Source organism: Alosa pseudoharengus, unplaced genomic scaffold, assembly GCF_046254945.1.
Source record: "Alosa pseudoharengus isolate Yale_2024_CS ecotype anadromous, Long Island Sound unplaced genomic scaffold, YU_APseudo_1.1 YU_APseudo_1.1_scf_6, whole genome shotgun sequence".
In the NCBI taxonomy this organism is placed as follows: Eukaryota; Metazoa; Chordata; class Actinopteri; order Clupeiformes; family Clupeidae; genus Alosa; species Alosa pseudoharengus.
Window position 1 is genome coordinate 26929871 of NW_027468848.1, and position 18209 is coordinate 26948079.

Genomic DNA, 18209 nt, shown 5'->3' on the forward strand with positions numbered 1-18209 from the left:
CCTAACACACACTCATACATACACACTCATACATACACCGTACACACACACACCTTTTTCAACCCCCCCCCCCCCCCACACCTTGGCTTTGATCCTCTCCAGTGCAGGATGCAGCGTATAATGAAACTATGGGGGGAGAGTTATGGAGCAGGCTGGCCAGATTCTCCTTAGCGGTAAAAGCTGACTTGATGTATGGAGAGGGCTGGAGCCATTACTCCACACCTGCTCTGTGAGATGGAGAGGTTAAGACAGGCTGTCTCCTCTCACTACCGCTTATAAATAAAGGTAGAGGGAACAGACCTGGCGAGAACTCTTTGCTTGCCACCTACATACACTGACAACGTGAGTATGGATATTCCTGAAAGGGATGGTCACTCCGACAGTGCAGGATTTGTCATGTAGATTAAATCGACGGGGACACTAGACCGGAAAAGAATTGTTGCTGCTCGGGTGCCACATCCTTTCGCAAAGCCAGAGAAACTAAATTAAACCCATCTATGTAGAGCAAATTAAGCATTCTGTTGCTGTGTAACTAGCTTGTGACCATACCCTCTCGTGTCATTTTTATGCTCTCTGGTGTGCTGTGCTAAAGGAACAAGGTGAGTTGACCTGATACCCTTTAGGTGAACTACACAAAGGGTTTCAGCAGCACAAAGGTTGGACAAACTGAACTCAGGTTACCATGGTGTTCGACAAAGATTCTATTAGGGGCCGCTGATAATGACCTGCTTCATAACGACCTAATTTCATTACAGCTTGCCTCTAATTGCATCACAGTTGCACAGTCCTGACACAACCCTGGACATTTCCCCTCAGAAAACATGACAGAGGAGAGATGAATACAATTATTTTGTATAGTATGCAGAGTTATTATTTATTGTTAAACTACAGTCTCCCATTGCACTGCATCTTGAATGTTATCCCTCTTTGTAGGTCACTTTGGACAAAGACATCAGGTAAATGAGTGAATGAGAATAAAATATATTTCCTGCAGATGACATAAGACAGGAGAGATGAATACAATATAATAGCCTTTAGAATCACAGAAAAAGAAAAAATCAGAGAGTGCTTGAATATACCTGACAGGTAGTGAAGGGTTTGATATCCCATAAAAAGTGGGGGAGGTCCTGGATGGACACCTGCAGACTGAGCGAGTTCCCTTTAAAGAGCAGAATCTTGGGCTCCTCCAGAAGCTGTCCACCTTTGCTTGTCTCCGTGGTAACCACTCCCTTTGTCATCAAAGACAAAGGGAGACGAAAGGGAGATAAGGAGCAGAATGAAGAGAGAGAAAAGGGAAAGAGATAACACAGGAGATGCAGAGGTGAGACAGGAAGGAGGGAGTGGGAGGCGTAATGGAGAGAGAGAAAGAAGGGAAGAGAGAGGGGGAGAGAAAAAAGGAAAGCAGAGTATTTAGTACAGGCTCATTTTTAAAAGAAATATGAAACATGCTGCATTCCCTTGAGAGAGAAGAAGAGACAGACAATGTGTGTGTGTGTGTGTGTGTGAGATAGAGAGAGAGAGAAAGAGAGACAGAGAGAGAACAAAAGGAATAATCAGAGCAAGAGCAAGACAGGGAGAGAAAGAGACAGATAGAAAGGGAGGAAGGGTGAGCAAGAGTGAGAGAGAGAGAGAGAGAGAGAGAGAGAGAGAGAGAGAGAGAGAGAGAGAGAGAGAGAGAGAGAGAGAGAGATGCGACGTGAGACTGGGGAAAGAAAATATTAAAGCACATTATTTACACACCTTGCATCTCCATGCAGTGAAATGAAAGACTCAGTGGGATGCATAACTCACATGGCGTGACAAGACAATAGATTGAGACTTTCACAACTCAATAGACCCTGGCACTGCCCCTCTGCTTGAGATGATATATTGGCCGAGGCATCAGTCCTTCCACAATCATTCACCAGAAGTCATTTCCATGTGCAAAAAAGAAGCCTTTTGATTTCTGACACCGTTTAAAAAAAAAAAATAGGCCTAAATAAATAAAATAAAATAAAAAAATCTATTCCTGCCCATTTTAATCACGATTATAAGCAAATAAGGAAATAAGTGAAACAGAAATGGACACCCCCAAGAGTGAGGGTGGATGCTACAGTGATTTTTTTGTATAACGTGTAGTGTCAGTCTGTCAACCAGACAAATAAATAATGAATGCATCCCTTCAATTGACAAGACAAGCATAAAATATAATGACTAAGGTGAGTGTGTTTTACCTAGAGGAGGCCCTTCAGACAATGGAATGCTTTCTGTTACTATTCTTCTGTTCTAACGCCGTTCAATCCTTCCCTGTCTCACCTGAAAGGCATATGGCGTGTCATCCACACAATACACGCGGAGGCTGTAGTCCGTGGAGTTGGGCTCCGTGCTGCCGAAGACAGCCAGCTTCATCCTCTTCACGGCCTCCTCGGTGAGCGCTTCGCCCACCAGGGCGTATGAGCCGGGCTGGTCCAACAGCACATGGCAGCAGTTGGCCTCCATTAAACAGTAACAGGACGTTGACTCATCCTCCACTGACATCACTTCCTGAAATTGGACATTGGGGGATTATGTAGTGGTTACGTCTATGGCTTATGGAAGCATACATTGCAGCAGCATTTATGATCCGTTCAGAATTTGAACATTGTTAATGTTGATGCTGATGTTGCCCAGATCTATAGTAGGCCTCCTACACAAGCAATACACAGGATTTCTGTGTTGCCTGGGAAGTATAGATCTCAAGGTGACTGATTAAAATTTAACTCTGGCTGAGTTCAATATATGATTCCTGGGGCTACAGTTCAGAGTCGGAGAATGGGCCTCTTTTTTAATACATATGTATCTATTCATTCAAGTTGTGCAAATGAGATTCACTCATAAATCATTGGATAAATCCTCAGGATCCAGAGAGAGAGAGAGAGAGAGATGGGGTGAGAGAGAGTGCAAAGGAGCATGTAAAAAAAAACAGTTAGTGGAAAAGACAGGAGTAATTTACTGGAAATTTTCCTGCAATTTGGGTCTACTTAACCAGATAAAAAGATTTTAAAATGATGTAAAGTGTGAAGATGCATGGAGCAAGTTGTGCCAGGAGACAATCTTTATTCCCATTAACTGCACTGGCGAGATAAACCATCTCTTGGGACTGTGCAGCCATTTAATGAAGTTTTATAATTTAAGGAAGTAATACACTCCACAATACGTTGAAAATTGAATTTAAATCCCCCCAAATTTCTCCTGTGATTCTAATATATCAAAAAAACATATTTACTGACTATGTGCATTTATAGGCCCTTAAACCCAGCATGACTAAACATGACTAAACACTAAATGTTACAGTTCAGCTTGGTAAACTGTTTATCATCTAATGAAAGCATGTAGCAGGAAAACAAAAGGCTGCAGGTACAACAATTGAATCCCAATGACTGGAATCAGACTTCAAGAATGTGTTTGGAGAGAGAGGGACAGACTAAATCCTCTCCCCTTTACATGACCACTGTAGGACACTTTGTAGATCACACTGTAGGCAGATTTGGGTAGGACACTCAGTCTGGCAGTCGAGACCATCCAATTCTGCCCCCACTTCTTCATGGTGGCAGAACACACAAACAGTCCAAAAACTCAAAATCTGCAGATTCCAAATAATGAGTGCAAATTATGGCTAATCACAGAGAGATAAGATACACAAAGAACACAATAACTGTGGCCCAGGAAATCCATTACCAGACATTCTCATGTGAAGTGTGCATAGAATAGTCAGCTTTCAGTAAGTCAATAAGCCACAGTGATGATGTTAGTAAGAACTTTTCATATACCTGGTGGCCAGCAAAATACTCTTTCAAGAGCAATTTCATACCATTATTTGGGCCTTAATGGGATCCTTGTCACCTATTCTTTTCAGAGCATTGACATTTTGCTCAGATTGCATTTCCTTTAAAAATTATTTTCCCCTCTCGGTCTGATCATCAGGTAATTTGGCTTTTGAATAGGACACCAGCGGGTCTATTACAAATCGCAAACAGCAGACAAGTGCGGACACATTACCGCAAAACAGACACTCTTATTCCCATCTGCATTGACCATGTCCACTAGACTTCAAAGAGAAATAAATCTCCTCCAATGACCTCTTTGTCAATGGCAGGATTTGTATGCTGAAATGGCCGAAGTGTGTATGTAAGAGGAGTGTGTGTGTGTGTGTGTGTGTGTGTGTGTGTGTGTGTGTGTGTGTGTGGGTAGAGAAAGTGGACTGGGGGTGGAGAGAAGAAGAGCTGTGAATTTATTGATAGTAAGGTCAAGGAGAGGCTTTTTAAGCAGATAGATTTGTGTCTTTCATTTCTTTTCAGCCCAGGGGTCAGGCACTGAAACATCCATACAAACACAGCACTTTCAAAAATTGCCTTTCTAAGGCCTCCATTACAGCTCAATTTCTTACAACAATGGCGTTTAAGACACAAGGTCTGTGGCGAAACAAACTCAATTATTTTTTTCCCAGTAAGCACTCTTTACAACGGCCCCTAATAATAGCTTTGGGTCCAAATACAATGCACTGACACCCATTTAGTTTAACTATACTGGTGCTATTACATTTTTCCCTCTGCAATTATACTGTCATTCATGACGACAGCATTGCTTAGGTACTCAATTTAAAACACTTTGATGAGTGACGGTGTTGATGTCATAAACAAGGGCTCATTGAACAGACATTACACATCTTTTTTTCTCCCCTTTCCCGACCTGTTGGCAATTATAAGCATACACCTACAATTAAAAAGCACTTAAAGCCTCACAAATCCATCACTTCCTTTTGGTGCCCTTTACCGCAAAACTCCAACACCCCCCCCCCACCCCACCCCCACCCCCACCTCCACAGATCTTGAAAACAGCATGCATGTCAGCTTATCCCTTTCTGAGACACATGACAAGGAAGAAGAGATGCCTCCTTTTCCTGATTGGCTGGATCATTTTCTCCTCCTTCGACTACACCACCTAGGCTTTATTGATAGCTGCTGGGCTGTGAGGAAAATTTCTCCAACGTTAAGAGAAGCGGAGTTCTGGACTAAAGCCACTGAACCTACCTTGAAGAAACCCTGCCCTCAACATTACCCTCTGTCACTAAAAATTAGCATGTTCATCCGGTCTCAATTTCATGCTGTGTACACACGTGCCCTTACGAGGACCAAAAAAAAAAGAGACACCATTTTCTTTTATTTAAAGAGCGCTATCTGCTCTGCCTAAGGATCCTTCGGAGAGGATCTCAACGTGAGCCGGCCTGACTGCTCGTTTCACATTCATTGCGGCCGGCGAGGCCGGGTCAGTGGCGGGGTCATTTCCCTGACACTTCCCCTGATTGCTTAAAGCCGACACCCATTCCACTACGTCCATCCACCGCAGCCAGATCGATACTAACAACCCCCCCCCATCCCTGCCGGCCATTGGTGGACCCTGGCATCCCGCCGTTACAACCCCTGTAACTGACAAACACCACGTGTCGCCTGCGCTATTACATGGCGTAATTGTTTTTCTCCTCCGGTGGTTTTATTTTTTTCCTGTCTGTCTGTCTTTTTTTCCCCTTTTTCTGGGAGGGCTCTGTTTTCCCCCCTCTGTGCGTCTGATGTCCTCGCCGAAGATCCCCCGCCACGCTCCTCTGATCAGTCACTCCCACCCCCCACCCCCGCTCGTGCCTCGTGGCTCTTGATCCTTAAGATGTCGCATGTAGGAGTTTTACAGTATTCATGCCGTCCATCAAATATTCATAATGAGCTTCAACTTCAAAAAAGTGATCATTGAGCAAACGGACCAAACCCGTCCTGTTCAACAGAGGCATAGCATAGCATGCTGCATACGCCTCTGCTAGTAACAGTTGCTGTGGGACTGTTGCCCTCTTTTGCCCTTACCTCCCACTTGTTGTCCTTTGCTTGTCTCTTGAGCTGGATGTTCCAGTTTGCAGCGTTAACCTCGGCACAGTGGGCAATTGTCATTGCGACAGGGAAGGAGAGGTCAAGCCCTGGGGGACCGTATGTCACCTCTGGCGCCAGGAGAATTTCATAGCCCTCTGCTGCCTTCACACTAAAACAGGAGGAAGGGGGAGGAGGAGAAGTGAAATAATCCGAGTTTAATTGAATAGGGAAGTGTGATGACAACAACAACAACAACAACGACAACAACAAGACCACAGATGCACAAACCTGCTGTGAAGCACATTTGGTATTAATACAAAGGTTTCATGGTGGCGTGAAATGTATGGTTAAGTATGACCATTAAGTATGCAATCCATGATTCAGTTTTGGTTTCACAGAAGGTTGTTACAAATTACATGCCTCTACTCTGTGGTCCAGATGAAGCCGCATGTTAATGGACTGGGACTGTCTATAGTTCGGTCTGAGCCACTATGTTTGTTTCCCACCCGAGTGCAAACAGTGACAGGACAGGCAGATGACCGTGAGGAGCAGTACATAAAAAGTGTGTAGGATTGACATCACAGACCACACCTTCAAAACATAAATAAAACTTTTCAAGAAAGGCCTTTGAAATCCAATACATGTCTAATTTCACTCTAAGAAGATACTGCAATAAGATACTGAATGGCTGATTCGCCACACCTCCAGAGAGAATTTCCTATGGCTAAGTCGCCGATTCTCTCCAGCCGGGAAACAGTGTGTCTGCTGTTAGTGGCAGCTCTTGCATATTCATCAGCCGCCATGTATAATCTTAGAGCCATTATCTTTCTTTCAATCGTTGCTTGTGGCCGTACGGCATGAAATAAAAGCAATTAATGAGGAAAAGCTAATGAAGGGGGTGGTGGTGGTGGTGGTTGGGGGTTGCTATGCTGTCATGCAAATTCAAAAACAGCCAAACAGCCGCCTGCAGGTGTTTGCTTTCCACAATCGCCGTAGAGTCATGAAGTTGGGATAAAGATTTAGAGGAAAATTGGATTTGGGATCATTAAAAAAAACAAGGTTGACAATACATAGCACTGCCAGAGGGATGCAACCGCTGAGGTTTCTGGTAGACGGGATAGAATGATCAGAATATGTGCAATTCGTAACACAATCTCTCAGCACTCAGTTCTGGAATAGACATTTATCAAGAGAGTGAGAAATGTTGGAAACAGAGGTAACCATGGTGCAGAAGCAGAAGTCATTGTTTTTTTTATATCTGGTACATAAGAGCACTAAATATGAGAGCAATTTAGAAATAATTTCCAAACCACTCCACAAGGAGAGGAACACAGACAAAAGACCTCTTTACACCGAGTGCACCTGCTTCATGGTGCCTCTCACTTATTGCATATTTTACTGATACATTTTTAACCACTATAAACTCAACTCCTGTGTGATTAAAAGGACTGTTGAAATCTCAGCAGAATATATGTCCTCCAGGCATCATAAGATCTAGGCTTACTAAAAACCTGCTTTCAAACCGTTGAGCTAGACTCTATGACAGTCATGGTATTCTTCTTTATGCAGTACATAGTGTACACAACGCAAGGTATGATTATTTCAGTCTTGTTATTGTGACCATTAAGAACAGCTACACTATCAGTGGTTATAATGGACTAAACTATGGGAGAAATGTATCAGAAACATGCTATGTGCCCTATAATGATCCGTGCTATTTTGCAATACGAAGCTTTCCACCAGCACGTTGCAAAAGTAACAACCCATAACAGAATGACAGCTGAAACAGCTGGTTCCAATAACAAACCCTGACACTTCGAATCAGAAGCTAAAATAAAATACCACAACATCTTAAGGCGCTTGATGTAATAACTATATATCTTTCCTGGACATGTTTCTTATTCAATAACATAAGGCGAGGAGCAAATTTGCTCAGGTTCTTTAACTAGCACAACACTGCAGAATACAGGCAGGCTCCTTGAGTGCCAACCCACTCCCTCTCCTCCTCGTCTCCTCATCATCGTCAAGGGTCCTATCCAGCCGGCTCTCTGCCCTTTAACGAGGTGCATTATTCAAAGTGAATTATGACTCACCCGTGTGAGGCTGAGAAACGGGCCGGCGAGGCACGCTAGGACCGCGGTGAGTGGCGAGCAAACTTAATAAATGCACACATTACCGTGCTCCATTGGCCTTGACTTCCATTTGCTTGTATGCCTGTTTTCCCTCACGGCTGCTCTGACAGGGGATTGTAGGGGGTGGTGGTGGAGGCTATTTTATTTATTTATTTTTTACAACATGATGCCAGGCTGGTCTGTCGCAGCGAGCATGGGGGCACGGGCGACGCCACCAGGAGCTAGCCTGACCCAGGGGTGATGTTTGTTGCTCTGCCACCTCGACAAGTGTCTCGACGAAAAAAAAAAAGAGAGCCCAAGGTAACGCTGAATATGCACAACAACCATATGGCCTGCAGCACCTAAGGTTTCGTTTAATCAAATTTCCACCTTTAAAACTGCAATCGTGGATTAATGTGATGAGCGCCTGTGGTTATGATGCAAATAAAAGCCAGTGATTGTAACCTTTCAGAAAATGTACCTTTTGACTGCATCTCCTCCTTCTCTCTTTCTCTCTCTCCCTCTCTCTCTCTATCCTTTCTCCTTTTTCCCCTTTCTTTCAGCAACCTCTCTACTGTGACTCAAAAGCACTTTGTTGAAATTGTAGCCCGAGGCAGGACTTCCCCTCCAGAAAAGCTTTTCTGACTCACAAGACTGAATATTACATAGGTATTGCCCTGCACTTCTTGTGTTGGAAAAAAAGGGGTCAGCCTGTGATGTGCACTGATGCTTTCCCTGGGCTACGAAGCAGTCAGGGCACCTGCTCAGCCATCAGGCCCAGGATCTGGGAGAGGGTGTGGGGCAAGTGTGGGTGGTGTGGGGTGGGGATGGGGTTGACTTTTTCAAACTCCACCTGCGCGCAGATTCTCATGGGTTATCTGACACAAGAACGTATATCTAATCTCTGGTTCAGATATCTCTGCCTGACAATCTGGGTAACTGATGCTACATGCTACATTGGCTAGCGAGCCCCTAAGAGACTGAACTGGCTAGTTTCTGCAATGCCGTGCAAGACACAGCAGAAGCTAGACTGCAGTCAGGCTCCTCTTGCAGCTGAAGGAAGTGTAGCTCAGGGTCAGCGCATTTTCTGAATGCTCCAAACCCCTAATACAAATTCAAAGCAGTCCCTCCCCCGCACAACACTATATCCTTAAATGAAAACCACGGCTAATGGATTTTAAATATCATGGTGATTCTTTTTTTTTTTTTCCAAGGTGATCCGGAATATCCAGACACCTTCAGGTTGACGGATTGATCGACTTGCGTTTTTGAGAAGTAATAGATTTCTATTATAGTGTGGAGAGGAGATTTCAATGTGGTTTGTTTGGCTGAGCGAGAAGAAAGAATTCAATTCTCTGCAGACCCCTCTGGCTGCAGAGAACAGACAGTGAGTGACAGTTCTCAGGATGACAGCCCCAGAGTCCCCTGGGCCACAGCTTGGCAGTAAACATATTTACTTGCACAGGGGTGGAGAAGCAGTTCAAAAAAGAAATGTAAGAAAAAAGAAAAAAAAACAAATGGAGGCGTCTCACAAATTGTTTATACCCCACGATATCCTGACTCATTTTTGCTACACATTTCTTTTGATCTCTCTGTACAAAAGAGGACGTCAGTCAGGTTTGCTAATAAACCATAAAGGAACAAAACGTGCTATTCTCCACTGCATGCTATTTATACAGCGTTGGCATCCTTCCCACATCATAATGCCACAGGGTATCTAATTGGAAATGGTCCTTAATGTCTGCCGGAATATTTTATGCTGTGTTCCTTAATCATGAGAGATTGAGAATCTGAGAAGCCAATTTTATGCGGAATGAGGAAGTCACATCATCCTCGAAGGCTGGTCTGGCCCATCAGGGGGTCAATGGGGTCATCGCTGGACATGCATACATAATATATTGTGTCAACATAAAAGTCCTCAAAAGATTTACAGGCAAGAAGTTTCATGGGGGATTGGAGGAGGCATTTGCCACAGTATCATGCCTAAAATGATCAGGGAAATGAGAGGCTGAGAGAAAAACTGAGAAAAACCTTTCAGCTCCGTTTAAAAGGAAATGGGGAACTTTCAGACCAGCTAAGCCAATTAAATGAAACAGTGAACAGTGACACTCAGACCGGTCAAAAAAAAGAAAGAGAGGGAGAGCAAGCGAGAGAGTGAGGGAGAGAGAAAAAGGAACAAACGGACAGCTCCCCCCCCCCTCAATGCAAAGTAATTCCAGTCAATTAAAGCCACCTTGGAAATGAGGTTCTTACGGTTGCTTTCGTGAGGACTCGTGCTCTTGCCTTGCACCTGAGAGATCAAGCGTGTAATGCCACCCGCCAGGCAGCGGGACGAATGATCAGCCCCCGATTCCTGACACTTAAAGAATCCCCGCCGAGAGGCAGGATGGGCTGGGGATCTTGCTGGGCCCCATCTGTCCGAGTCGCTGCTAGACCGGGAGTCATTCCACGACGGTGGGTGGGATGGATACTTGCACGTCGTATGTGTTAATCCAGTGTTTTCGAGGGCAGCCAAGGACGTATAACACACGTGCCCGCAAACGCACCCGCGCCCGCCCCGCCATGCGCCATTTCCCCAGTCGGCATATTTCATCTGTTACTGTGCTATTATTCATTCATAACGGGAATGTGTCGGAGAATAAATGGGGAAATGGAGGTTCTAAAAAAGGAAAAAATACTAGGTCACATTCTCGCTTTTTCTGGTTACAGTGCAGTCTTGGCTGAAAAAAAGCTTCCAGCCTAACATCAAGATAATGTTTATCAATGTTTATATAGCTGTTTAGCTGTTTATCAAGATTGCATTATTGTACTGATTTCAGATTGTCAATCCATGTTAATACACTGATAATTGTATGGGTACCGCATACTTTCCATGTATTCATCTTGCTCCCCGCAAGAGAATGATGTTGGCCAATGCGCTCTCTTTCACTAACAGCATTTTAAAACAATATGCAATCATGGACTTAACCACATAGAGCATCCTATACCATCACAATGTAATAACTCCCATGACTGCACCCATTTTGAGTAATGGCGTTCGGTAATAAGCCTTGACTCAAATATAGAGCCGCGTGCACTAATTTGCCTCCACGGTATCCATGGAAATGATGATCTCCCACAGTTCCGCCGTGTGGGCTCAGTGACTTAATCTCTCGCCAGCAGTGGCACAGAGGGCACATACTGCACACCTAGGACAGCACATGCTGAAGTGCCAGTTCAGCACCTGCACAGCATGCTCCTGCAAACTGCATGCTCCAACTAAGATAAGCTGCCTGCAAATTGAGCCGGTTCTGGTCTTGCCCACGCCCAGAAAGTGGCAAAAGTACATTCAACAGTTTTAAAAGGCTCCAGAAGTCAGGGATTCTGTAAGTACAGTAAACAAGTAAGATGGCAGTGGTTAAAGTGTGAAGATGGGTGGGTTTATCGGGGATATGTGATGACAACACCTAGAAAGATCATGCAGGGTGTAATAATTAAATATGACAGTGGTATCTTGAGATTAGTGAAATGGCTGGGAGGGGGACATCAACGGACGGCTGCATTATCACACAGATGCAGACTCAGCCTACCTGGATTCCCTCTGATTTATCACCATATACATTTCCCAAGAGGTGTCCTCAGCAATGGCCCCATGGGATACCAGCAAGCTCACCCCTGCAAAACAGCACACACACGCACACACACACACGCACACGCACGCACGCACACACACACGCACACACACACACACACACACACACAAGCACACACACACGCACACACACACACACACACACACACACACACACACAAACACAGGCCTTTTGAAGTCTGCTACACTGCAACGTGATGAACAAGTTAATCAAAAGACACAGACAAAAAGTTAACACTTTGACCTTGAAAATGTGCGTCAGAGGAATTCGGTGGTAAACGCTCGCCGTTCTACATTCACGCAAGTGTTTCAGTCAATTTGTCAGTCGACCCATTGAAGTTTATTTAATAAACACATACCATTCTGCCATTGAGAGTGAAGCACCACTTAGAATATCAAGAGCTAACAGTCACCTATGGGCTCATTATTGCCCTAATGCAACACTATTATGGAGCCCTTTCAAAATATTTTCATGCATGTGGTTAGCTCAGTATGCCAATGTATGAATGTGTAGGTAAGTGTGGTGTGTGTGTGTGTGTGTATGTGTGTGTGTGTGTGTGTGTGTGTGTGTGTGTGTGTGTGTGTGTGTGTGTGTGTGTGTGTGTGTGTGTGTGTGTGTGTGTGTGAGTGGAAGAGTGAAATAGAGAGAGAGAGATAGAGAGAGAGAGAAGGAGAGAAAAAGATGGTTGATTATGAGAGAAGGAAAGAGAGAGCGGAAGAGACCCTGACCTCTGCTTTTATGTGCTTGACAGAAGAGGCAGCATTTGTGTGTGTGAACAACTAGCAGCCTTGAACATTCATGTTTCAAAATGCTCCACTTGACCACCGAGCTCCTCCACCCTCCACCTCCACCAGCCTGGAGGAGGCGGATTTTTCCAGCGTCCTTTGAGTGCCTCTTAGTGTCCTTCACACACAAGGGCCCTGGATGGGCATGGCGGACAGCGGACTAACAGCTCTGACAAAGTTTTGACCAACACGAGCTAAGCAGTCAACAGAGAGGGGTACAGTCTTACAGCCACATACACACACACACACACAGACACACACACACACACACACACACACACACACACACACACACACACACACACACACACACACGCACACACACACGCACACGCACACACACATAGAAAACTTGGGATGCATGCAGTGCCAAGTGATTCTGAAGACCATCTTGTGTGAGAGGCAGCTCTGTTTTCATGACTTAACACTGGGCCACATGATGCCAAGGCGCTGCAGATGAATGTTTTCTCATTAACACCAGCAGTGCAGCCAAGCGTGACTAACTACTGTGGCTGTAGAGTGAGATACCACTGCACATCTCCCCCCCCCGCCTCCCTTTATCTATCCTTCTCTCTCTCTCTCTCTCTCTCTCTCTCTCTCTCTCTCTCTCTCTCTCTTGCTGCCAAATCAGCTCTACTTCATACTGTTCCTCACCATGCTGTTAACATTTAATCTCTCAAATTGTGTTGCTATGAAAAAAAAAAAATCCAAACTCACCGGTGTTCGGCACAACCAGACGGCCGCCCAGATGCCCGAAGACACCTGTGGTTCTCGGCTGTGCCTTGCCGGCCGTGAGCGCGCCGGGGCGCGAGAGCAGCGTCAGGTTCTTCTTCCGGCCGTCCATGGTGTGGCAGTCTCTGTCCATGCCGCGGGGAAAGGTCTCGGGGTGGGCTTTGACGTGGTACTCTGCCCGGTCAGCCACACCTAGTGAAACCATAAAGGAGCTCTGAACTTTGACCTTGATGTCGGGCAGGGGGTCAAAGAGCTCTTTGTCTATGGAGTCTTGAAAGCAGATCGGGCTGCTGTACGTCTGCCCCACTGTTATATCGGGCTGCATTGAGGAATTCAGTAGGAGAGGGTTGCCTATGGAGATAAAAAGACAGGCGACAGTGTAAACATCCACTAATTAGACTATTTCCACTGGCTCTCAGGGAGGGGTGGGGTGGGGGAAAGTGCAGAAGTTCGAATGGGGGCAAAATACTTTTGATTTAGTGCGCTATAAAAATAACGGCACAGAAAATAATAGCTTCATGGATCAGGTGTAGGACATAAACTGAAGAGAAAAAAAACCCCCACTGGCAGCTGCTTTATAACTGTTGGTATAAAAAACTATGAAGAAAATGTACGCTGAGAATAAAGGTATGTGAAGGAAATGTGTGATTTAAAACAAAAGAAAATCTCCCATTTCTTGAAATTTCTCCTATGATGTTCAGAGTCATTTAATTAGTCAAGGCGAGTAGCGTGATTTCAACACTTCTAACATCAGAAACAAGTGATTTTCCTCCCAGTGCCCTTATGCCTGATTGAAAGCAGACACAAGCACAGTAGCACCCGAGGAAAATCACTCTTTGGACACCCACAGCAATTGTTACTCTCTCCTACACACACACACACACACACACACACTCCTAGACACACACAGACTCCTTCACTCTTTCCCTAATCTATCAAATGCACACTCAAACACACACACATACACACTCACAAAACACCTCCTTTCTAATCAATCAAACACACACAGACACACACATACACACTGACACACTCTTCCTGACTCTCTTTCGCCATGTGTGTGGGAACACTTGAGCTGAAGCAGTTTGGGTGACCTTCCTGTAAACGAGGGCCCAGAGTCCTTCAGTTTCCAACCCCACCCCCCATCCCTTCCTTCCCCTCCACTTCTCTCTCTCTCTCTCTCTCTCTCTCTCTCTCTCTCTCTCTCTCTCTCTCTCTCTCTCCCATCCCCTCGCCTCCAGGCCCCCAGAGCGGACGTGAGCGGAGCCAAGGGCTGAGGGGATCCTCTGCTCTGGCCATCAGGCACCCCGAGCTGCCAAGTGGGGAGAGGGAGGGATGGAGAGAGAGAGAGAGAGAGAGAGAGAGAGAGAGAGAGAGATCCATGCAGTGGCTGCTAGCCTGCCGCCTCCAGACACCCGAGCCTCCACGTCCATGCCGCCTTCATGCCAAGGCTGGAGTCGCCGAGTCTTTGCTGCCCAGCTGTCGCCCAGCATGGGGTGGAAGGTGGAAGGCTAATGTTGTTTTATTTTTACTGAGGGTGGGGGGTGGAGTTGGGGGTGGAGTTGGGGGTGGGGTGGGGAGGGGGGTCGGTAGGGGGGTATATCGTTAATTACCTCACAGGTTGATCAGCAGCAAATGCTAAGGATCTTATTGTTTATTCTCGCTTGGTTTTTTTCCCCTCACTCTGAGAGTTCCGGGTGTTCTTTGATGAATGCAATTACTTCTACCAACACCATTTAGAGATTATGAGATTATGTTTATGCCTATGCTCCCATGCTTTACTGAAATACGAGGCAAAATGCCGACATTTGCAATAATTTGCTGTCTATTGGCTGCCAGCTAAACTTACTGTGGAAAGGAAGTGCTTCTTGTGCTTGTGAAGTGCTTGTACTCCTGGACTAGAAGTGGACATTCACTCAGTGCTCTGCAATTACATTTTCACTGACTTCACCAGCACTCGCACTGACACCCAATAAGCTCTGTGATGTTTTTCCCCCCCTCTCCTCCGCTCCTTCGTAGGGAGAAAATCTGATCACCGTTGGAGAAGAGGATATCTTTGAAATGTTGGAGCGCAGGAAAAGAAAAAAAAGAGGTAATGCAGAAGTGGTACGAACAAAGTTAATAAAATGGACCTTCACAGATACCTTGAGGGAAAGCTTTGGAATTAAGCTTCTGATTAAAAATCACTCTGAGGCTCAGATTTCACAAGCAGAAGTACTAATGCAGAGAGACAGGGCAGAGGTCTAAAACCTCTTTAGTGATCTTGGCTTATACCATTTTCTGCTGCAGCGAGGGCTTGCTGAAGCATTTAAGGGTTTTCAAATTAATTACATGGAGTGAAGCGGCTACTGATCTTCTATTAGTGGGAACACCGGAAAATCCACACGTTTGCGGGTAAAGCTGGTGATCGCTTGAAACAGGTGAGAAGTTCATATAAATTAGGGGATAAATATGAGATGCCATTACTTAAGATGATAGTTTGGTTTGTGCCGGGCCCATTTGCCTAAATTATGCATATGCACACACGCTGTTGTAATTCCTCCCTTCCCAGCTTATTACAGCTGAAGAAGTAATATATTAAATGATTTAAAATTTTAATAAAATAAGCAAAAAAGTTAAACAGAGCCAGGCATAATAAATACTGAACAAAACATTACGTATAACAAATAATGGGCAATTTAGTGGAGCATCAAAGTTCAGCTATGCATTTTATATTCATGTAAACATTAAAGCATAGAAAAACACTTAGACAGAGTTGCATCATATTTTTGTGTGTGCAGTGTGTGTGTGTGTGTGTGTGTGTGTGTGTGTGTGCAGTGTGTGTACTGAAGCTCTTTCACACCAACCAAGACAGATCTTCTTTCATAAATCTTCTCAAAAACAGATTGATCCTGACTATCATCCAAGTTGCATAATTTCTTTGAATTCACGTCTTTTTAGAAAGGCTCCTAAGTGATTTCACAGACGGAAAGTTTAAGTGGACGTAGAAAGACAACACAGGCGAAGGTGCTGCACGCATGATTCTCCCCCCTGTTCAAAATTCTGTTTTGTCAGTGTCTCTCTTTTATCCTCCCACAGATGCCCTGTGGTCAAAACACCAATCATATGCACAGACACACACACGCACACACACACAGACACACACAGACAAACCACAAGACAAAGAAGCATGACTCTGAATAGAGATGCATCCCCAAACACGGTAATATTGAGATTAGAAATGTATGAACACTGTGATGTATTAAACATCTCTTGTTTGCGTTTGCACAGTCTCTTTGATGTGACAACAAGTTTAGTTGAACTGACTTTGTGTAAGCTATGTTGTGTTTGGCTGTCAAACATTCGATGCCTTCTTCGTGGAACAATTATTTATAATACAAGATGTATTTAAATAGCTCCTGTTTGAGCAAAACACATTTTTGTCACGAACAAGGAGGGTCTCTTCTCTCCTCGCATTGGGTCTGGGCGCATCTCTTGCCAGGCGGCAAGAAACCCGATCCGCCGTTCCGGCGTCTTATCATAACCTTCATCTGATCCTTGGAGAGGGGGAGGGAAGATCTCCGCTGCACAAGCGAGGCTCCGAAATGTCATCCGCAAGCAGGAGCCTCCTCCCGTGCCGCGTCTGTTTCTCTGAGATGCCGCGACACTGATCTCCCCCCCCGCAGCGCAGTCTAACCCCTCCGGCGCTAACGGGTGATACGCGGAGGCCCAGCGCCACTTCCTTCCTGCCAGCCTGACCTCCCCGAGTAGACGTGGCGACTTTGAGATCGGGCCCCCCGAGTCAAACCCCCGGCGCCGCACAGATGTCACCCAGCGGGCAGCGCAGGCCCTGGAAGCCACCTCCGGCCAATCATGGAACAGCACGGAGAAGCAGCAGCCAGGAGTGGCGGTTGTGGGGTGGGGTGGGGTGGGGTGGGGTGGTGGGGTGAGATAGGTGGTGCGGAGGGCGCTTGCTGCAGATCCGCTGACTCATCAGCCTCTCCACCTTGGGGAGGCGTAATTGTGCTAACAGTCGTGCCTTCAGGGGCAACCAGTATTGTTTGATATGACCTGTTCGTTGTTGTTTTGTTGTTGTGCAGTGCTGTTTTTATTTTTTATTTTTTTTCGTGTTGCATGGCAGTGCTGCAGCAGTCCTCATATTCAACGATGATGTCTGAGTCACCGAGGGGCTGCGCTCTTCTGGTTCCTTTACCATACCTCGAAATGACTCACAATAACAACAAATCTTCTCCTAACAACAAATCTCTCTCTTTGTGCTCCTACTCTTCAGTTATAAACCTTTTCACGATAAGAACAAAAAAAAAGAAAAGCGACAATGAGGTAAGGTGGAAGCAGAGAAGAGATTATAATGGGAAGGGACAGAATGGTACAGGATGGAATAATTGCAGGCAAGGGAGGAACTAGCAGGCAGCCCTGAAAAGCTGGCCTATTTATGTGAGAATTGATGACCTGACTGGAAAGGACCTGGCTAAGTCCCCTCAAATGCCCCCTCCCACCCGCCACCACTCTGAGTGGGAGGCATGAGTGACTCCCCAGGCCTTGGGAGCCATAAATGGGGGGGGGGGGTCGGGACAGGGGGTGGGGGGGGTGGGGGGGTGGCACAGTGAGGCTCCAGCGAAAAGCCTTTCTCTATGCTGTCGTTGGCCAAGGCAGAATGGATCGCCCTGTGCCATGCTGGCCATCACTTGTGCTGACCCAGAAGTGTCAGTGTTAGTAATATGGATAGCTTGTAGCTAGTCTGTCTGGGACACAAGACCCTAGACACCTTTTTTGGACAAGCCACTGCTGTGCACAACACCAACGGAGCCAGAAGAACCAAACGTGTACATGTACATGTGTACATGTGTACATGTGCCTTCAATATTTAAATAGTCGTAGGGTACGTTCAGCAGTGCTACCAGACAAAAGCAGTGGTCATCAGACAGCCGTGTACAGTAAACAAAGCCATTGAATTAAACGCTTAGACTGAATATTGATTACTGCAGCAATATCGGATGGCCCACTCGTTCAAAACAAAAAATTGATCAAGCTATAGGGTGGCCGAGCTCCGATGGGCTTCCTCGGTGAGTTACGAGTCCG

The 18209-nt window shown here is 45.6% G+C and overlaps 1 protein-coding gene across 1 annotated transcript in view; it reads right to left on the bottom strand.

The window, feature by feature from the left end:
* Window positions 1-18209, bottom strand: part of unc5db (unc-5 netrin receptor Db) — a 45865-nt gene that overhangs the window by 2262 nt on the left and 25394 nt on the right. Inside the window, exons 10-14 of the mRNA XM_076271349.1 lie at window positions 13116-13481; window positions 11551-11635; window positions 5868-6039; window positions 2296-2523; window positions 1080-1229 (exon numbers count right to left, since the gene is read on the bottom strand). Of these exons, the coding sequence (XP_076127464.1) occupies window positions 1080-1229; window positions 2296-2523; window positions 5868-6039; window positions 11551-11635; window positions 13116-13481 (1001 nt within the window). The remainder of the gene's footprint in view (window positions 1-1079; window positions 1230-2295; window positions 2524-5867; window positions 6040-11550; window positions 11636-13115; window positions 13482-18209) is intronic.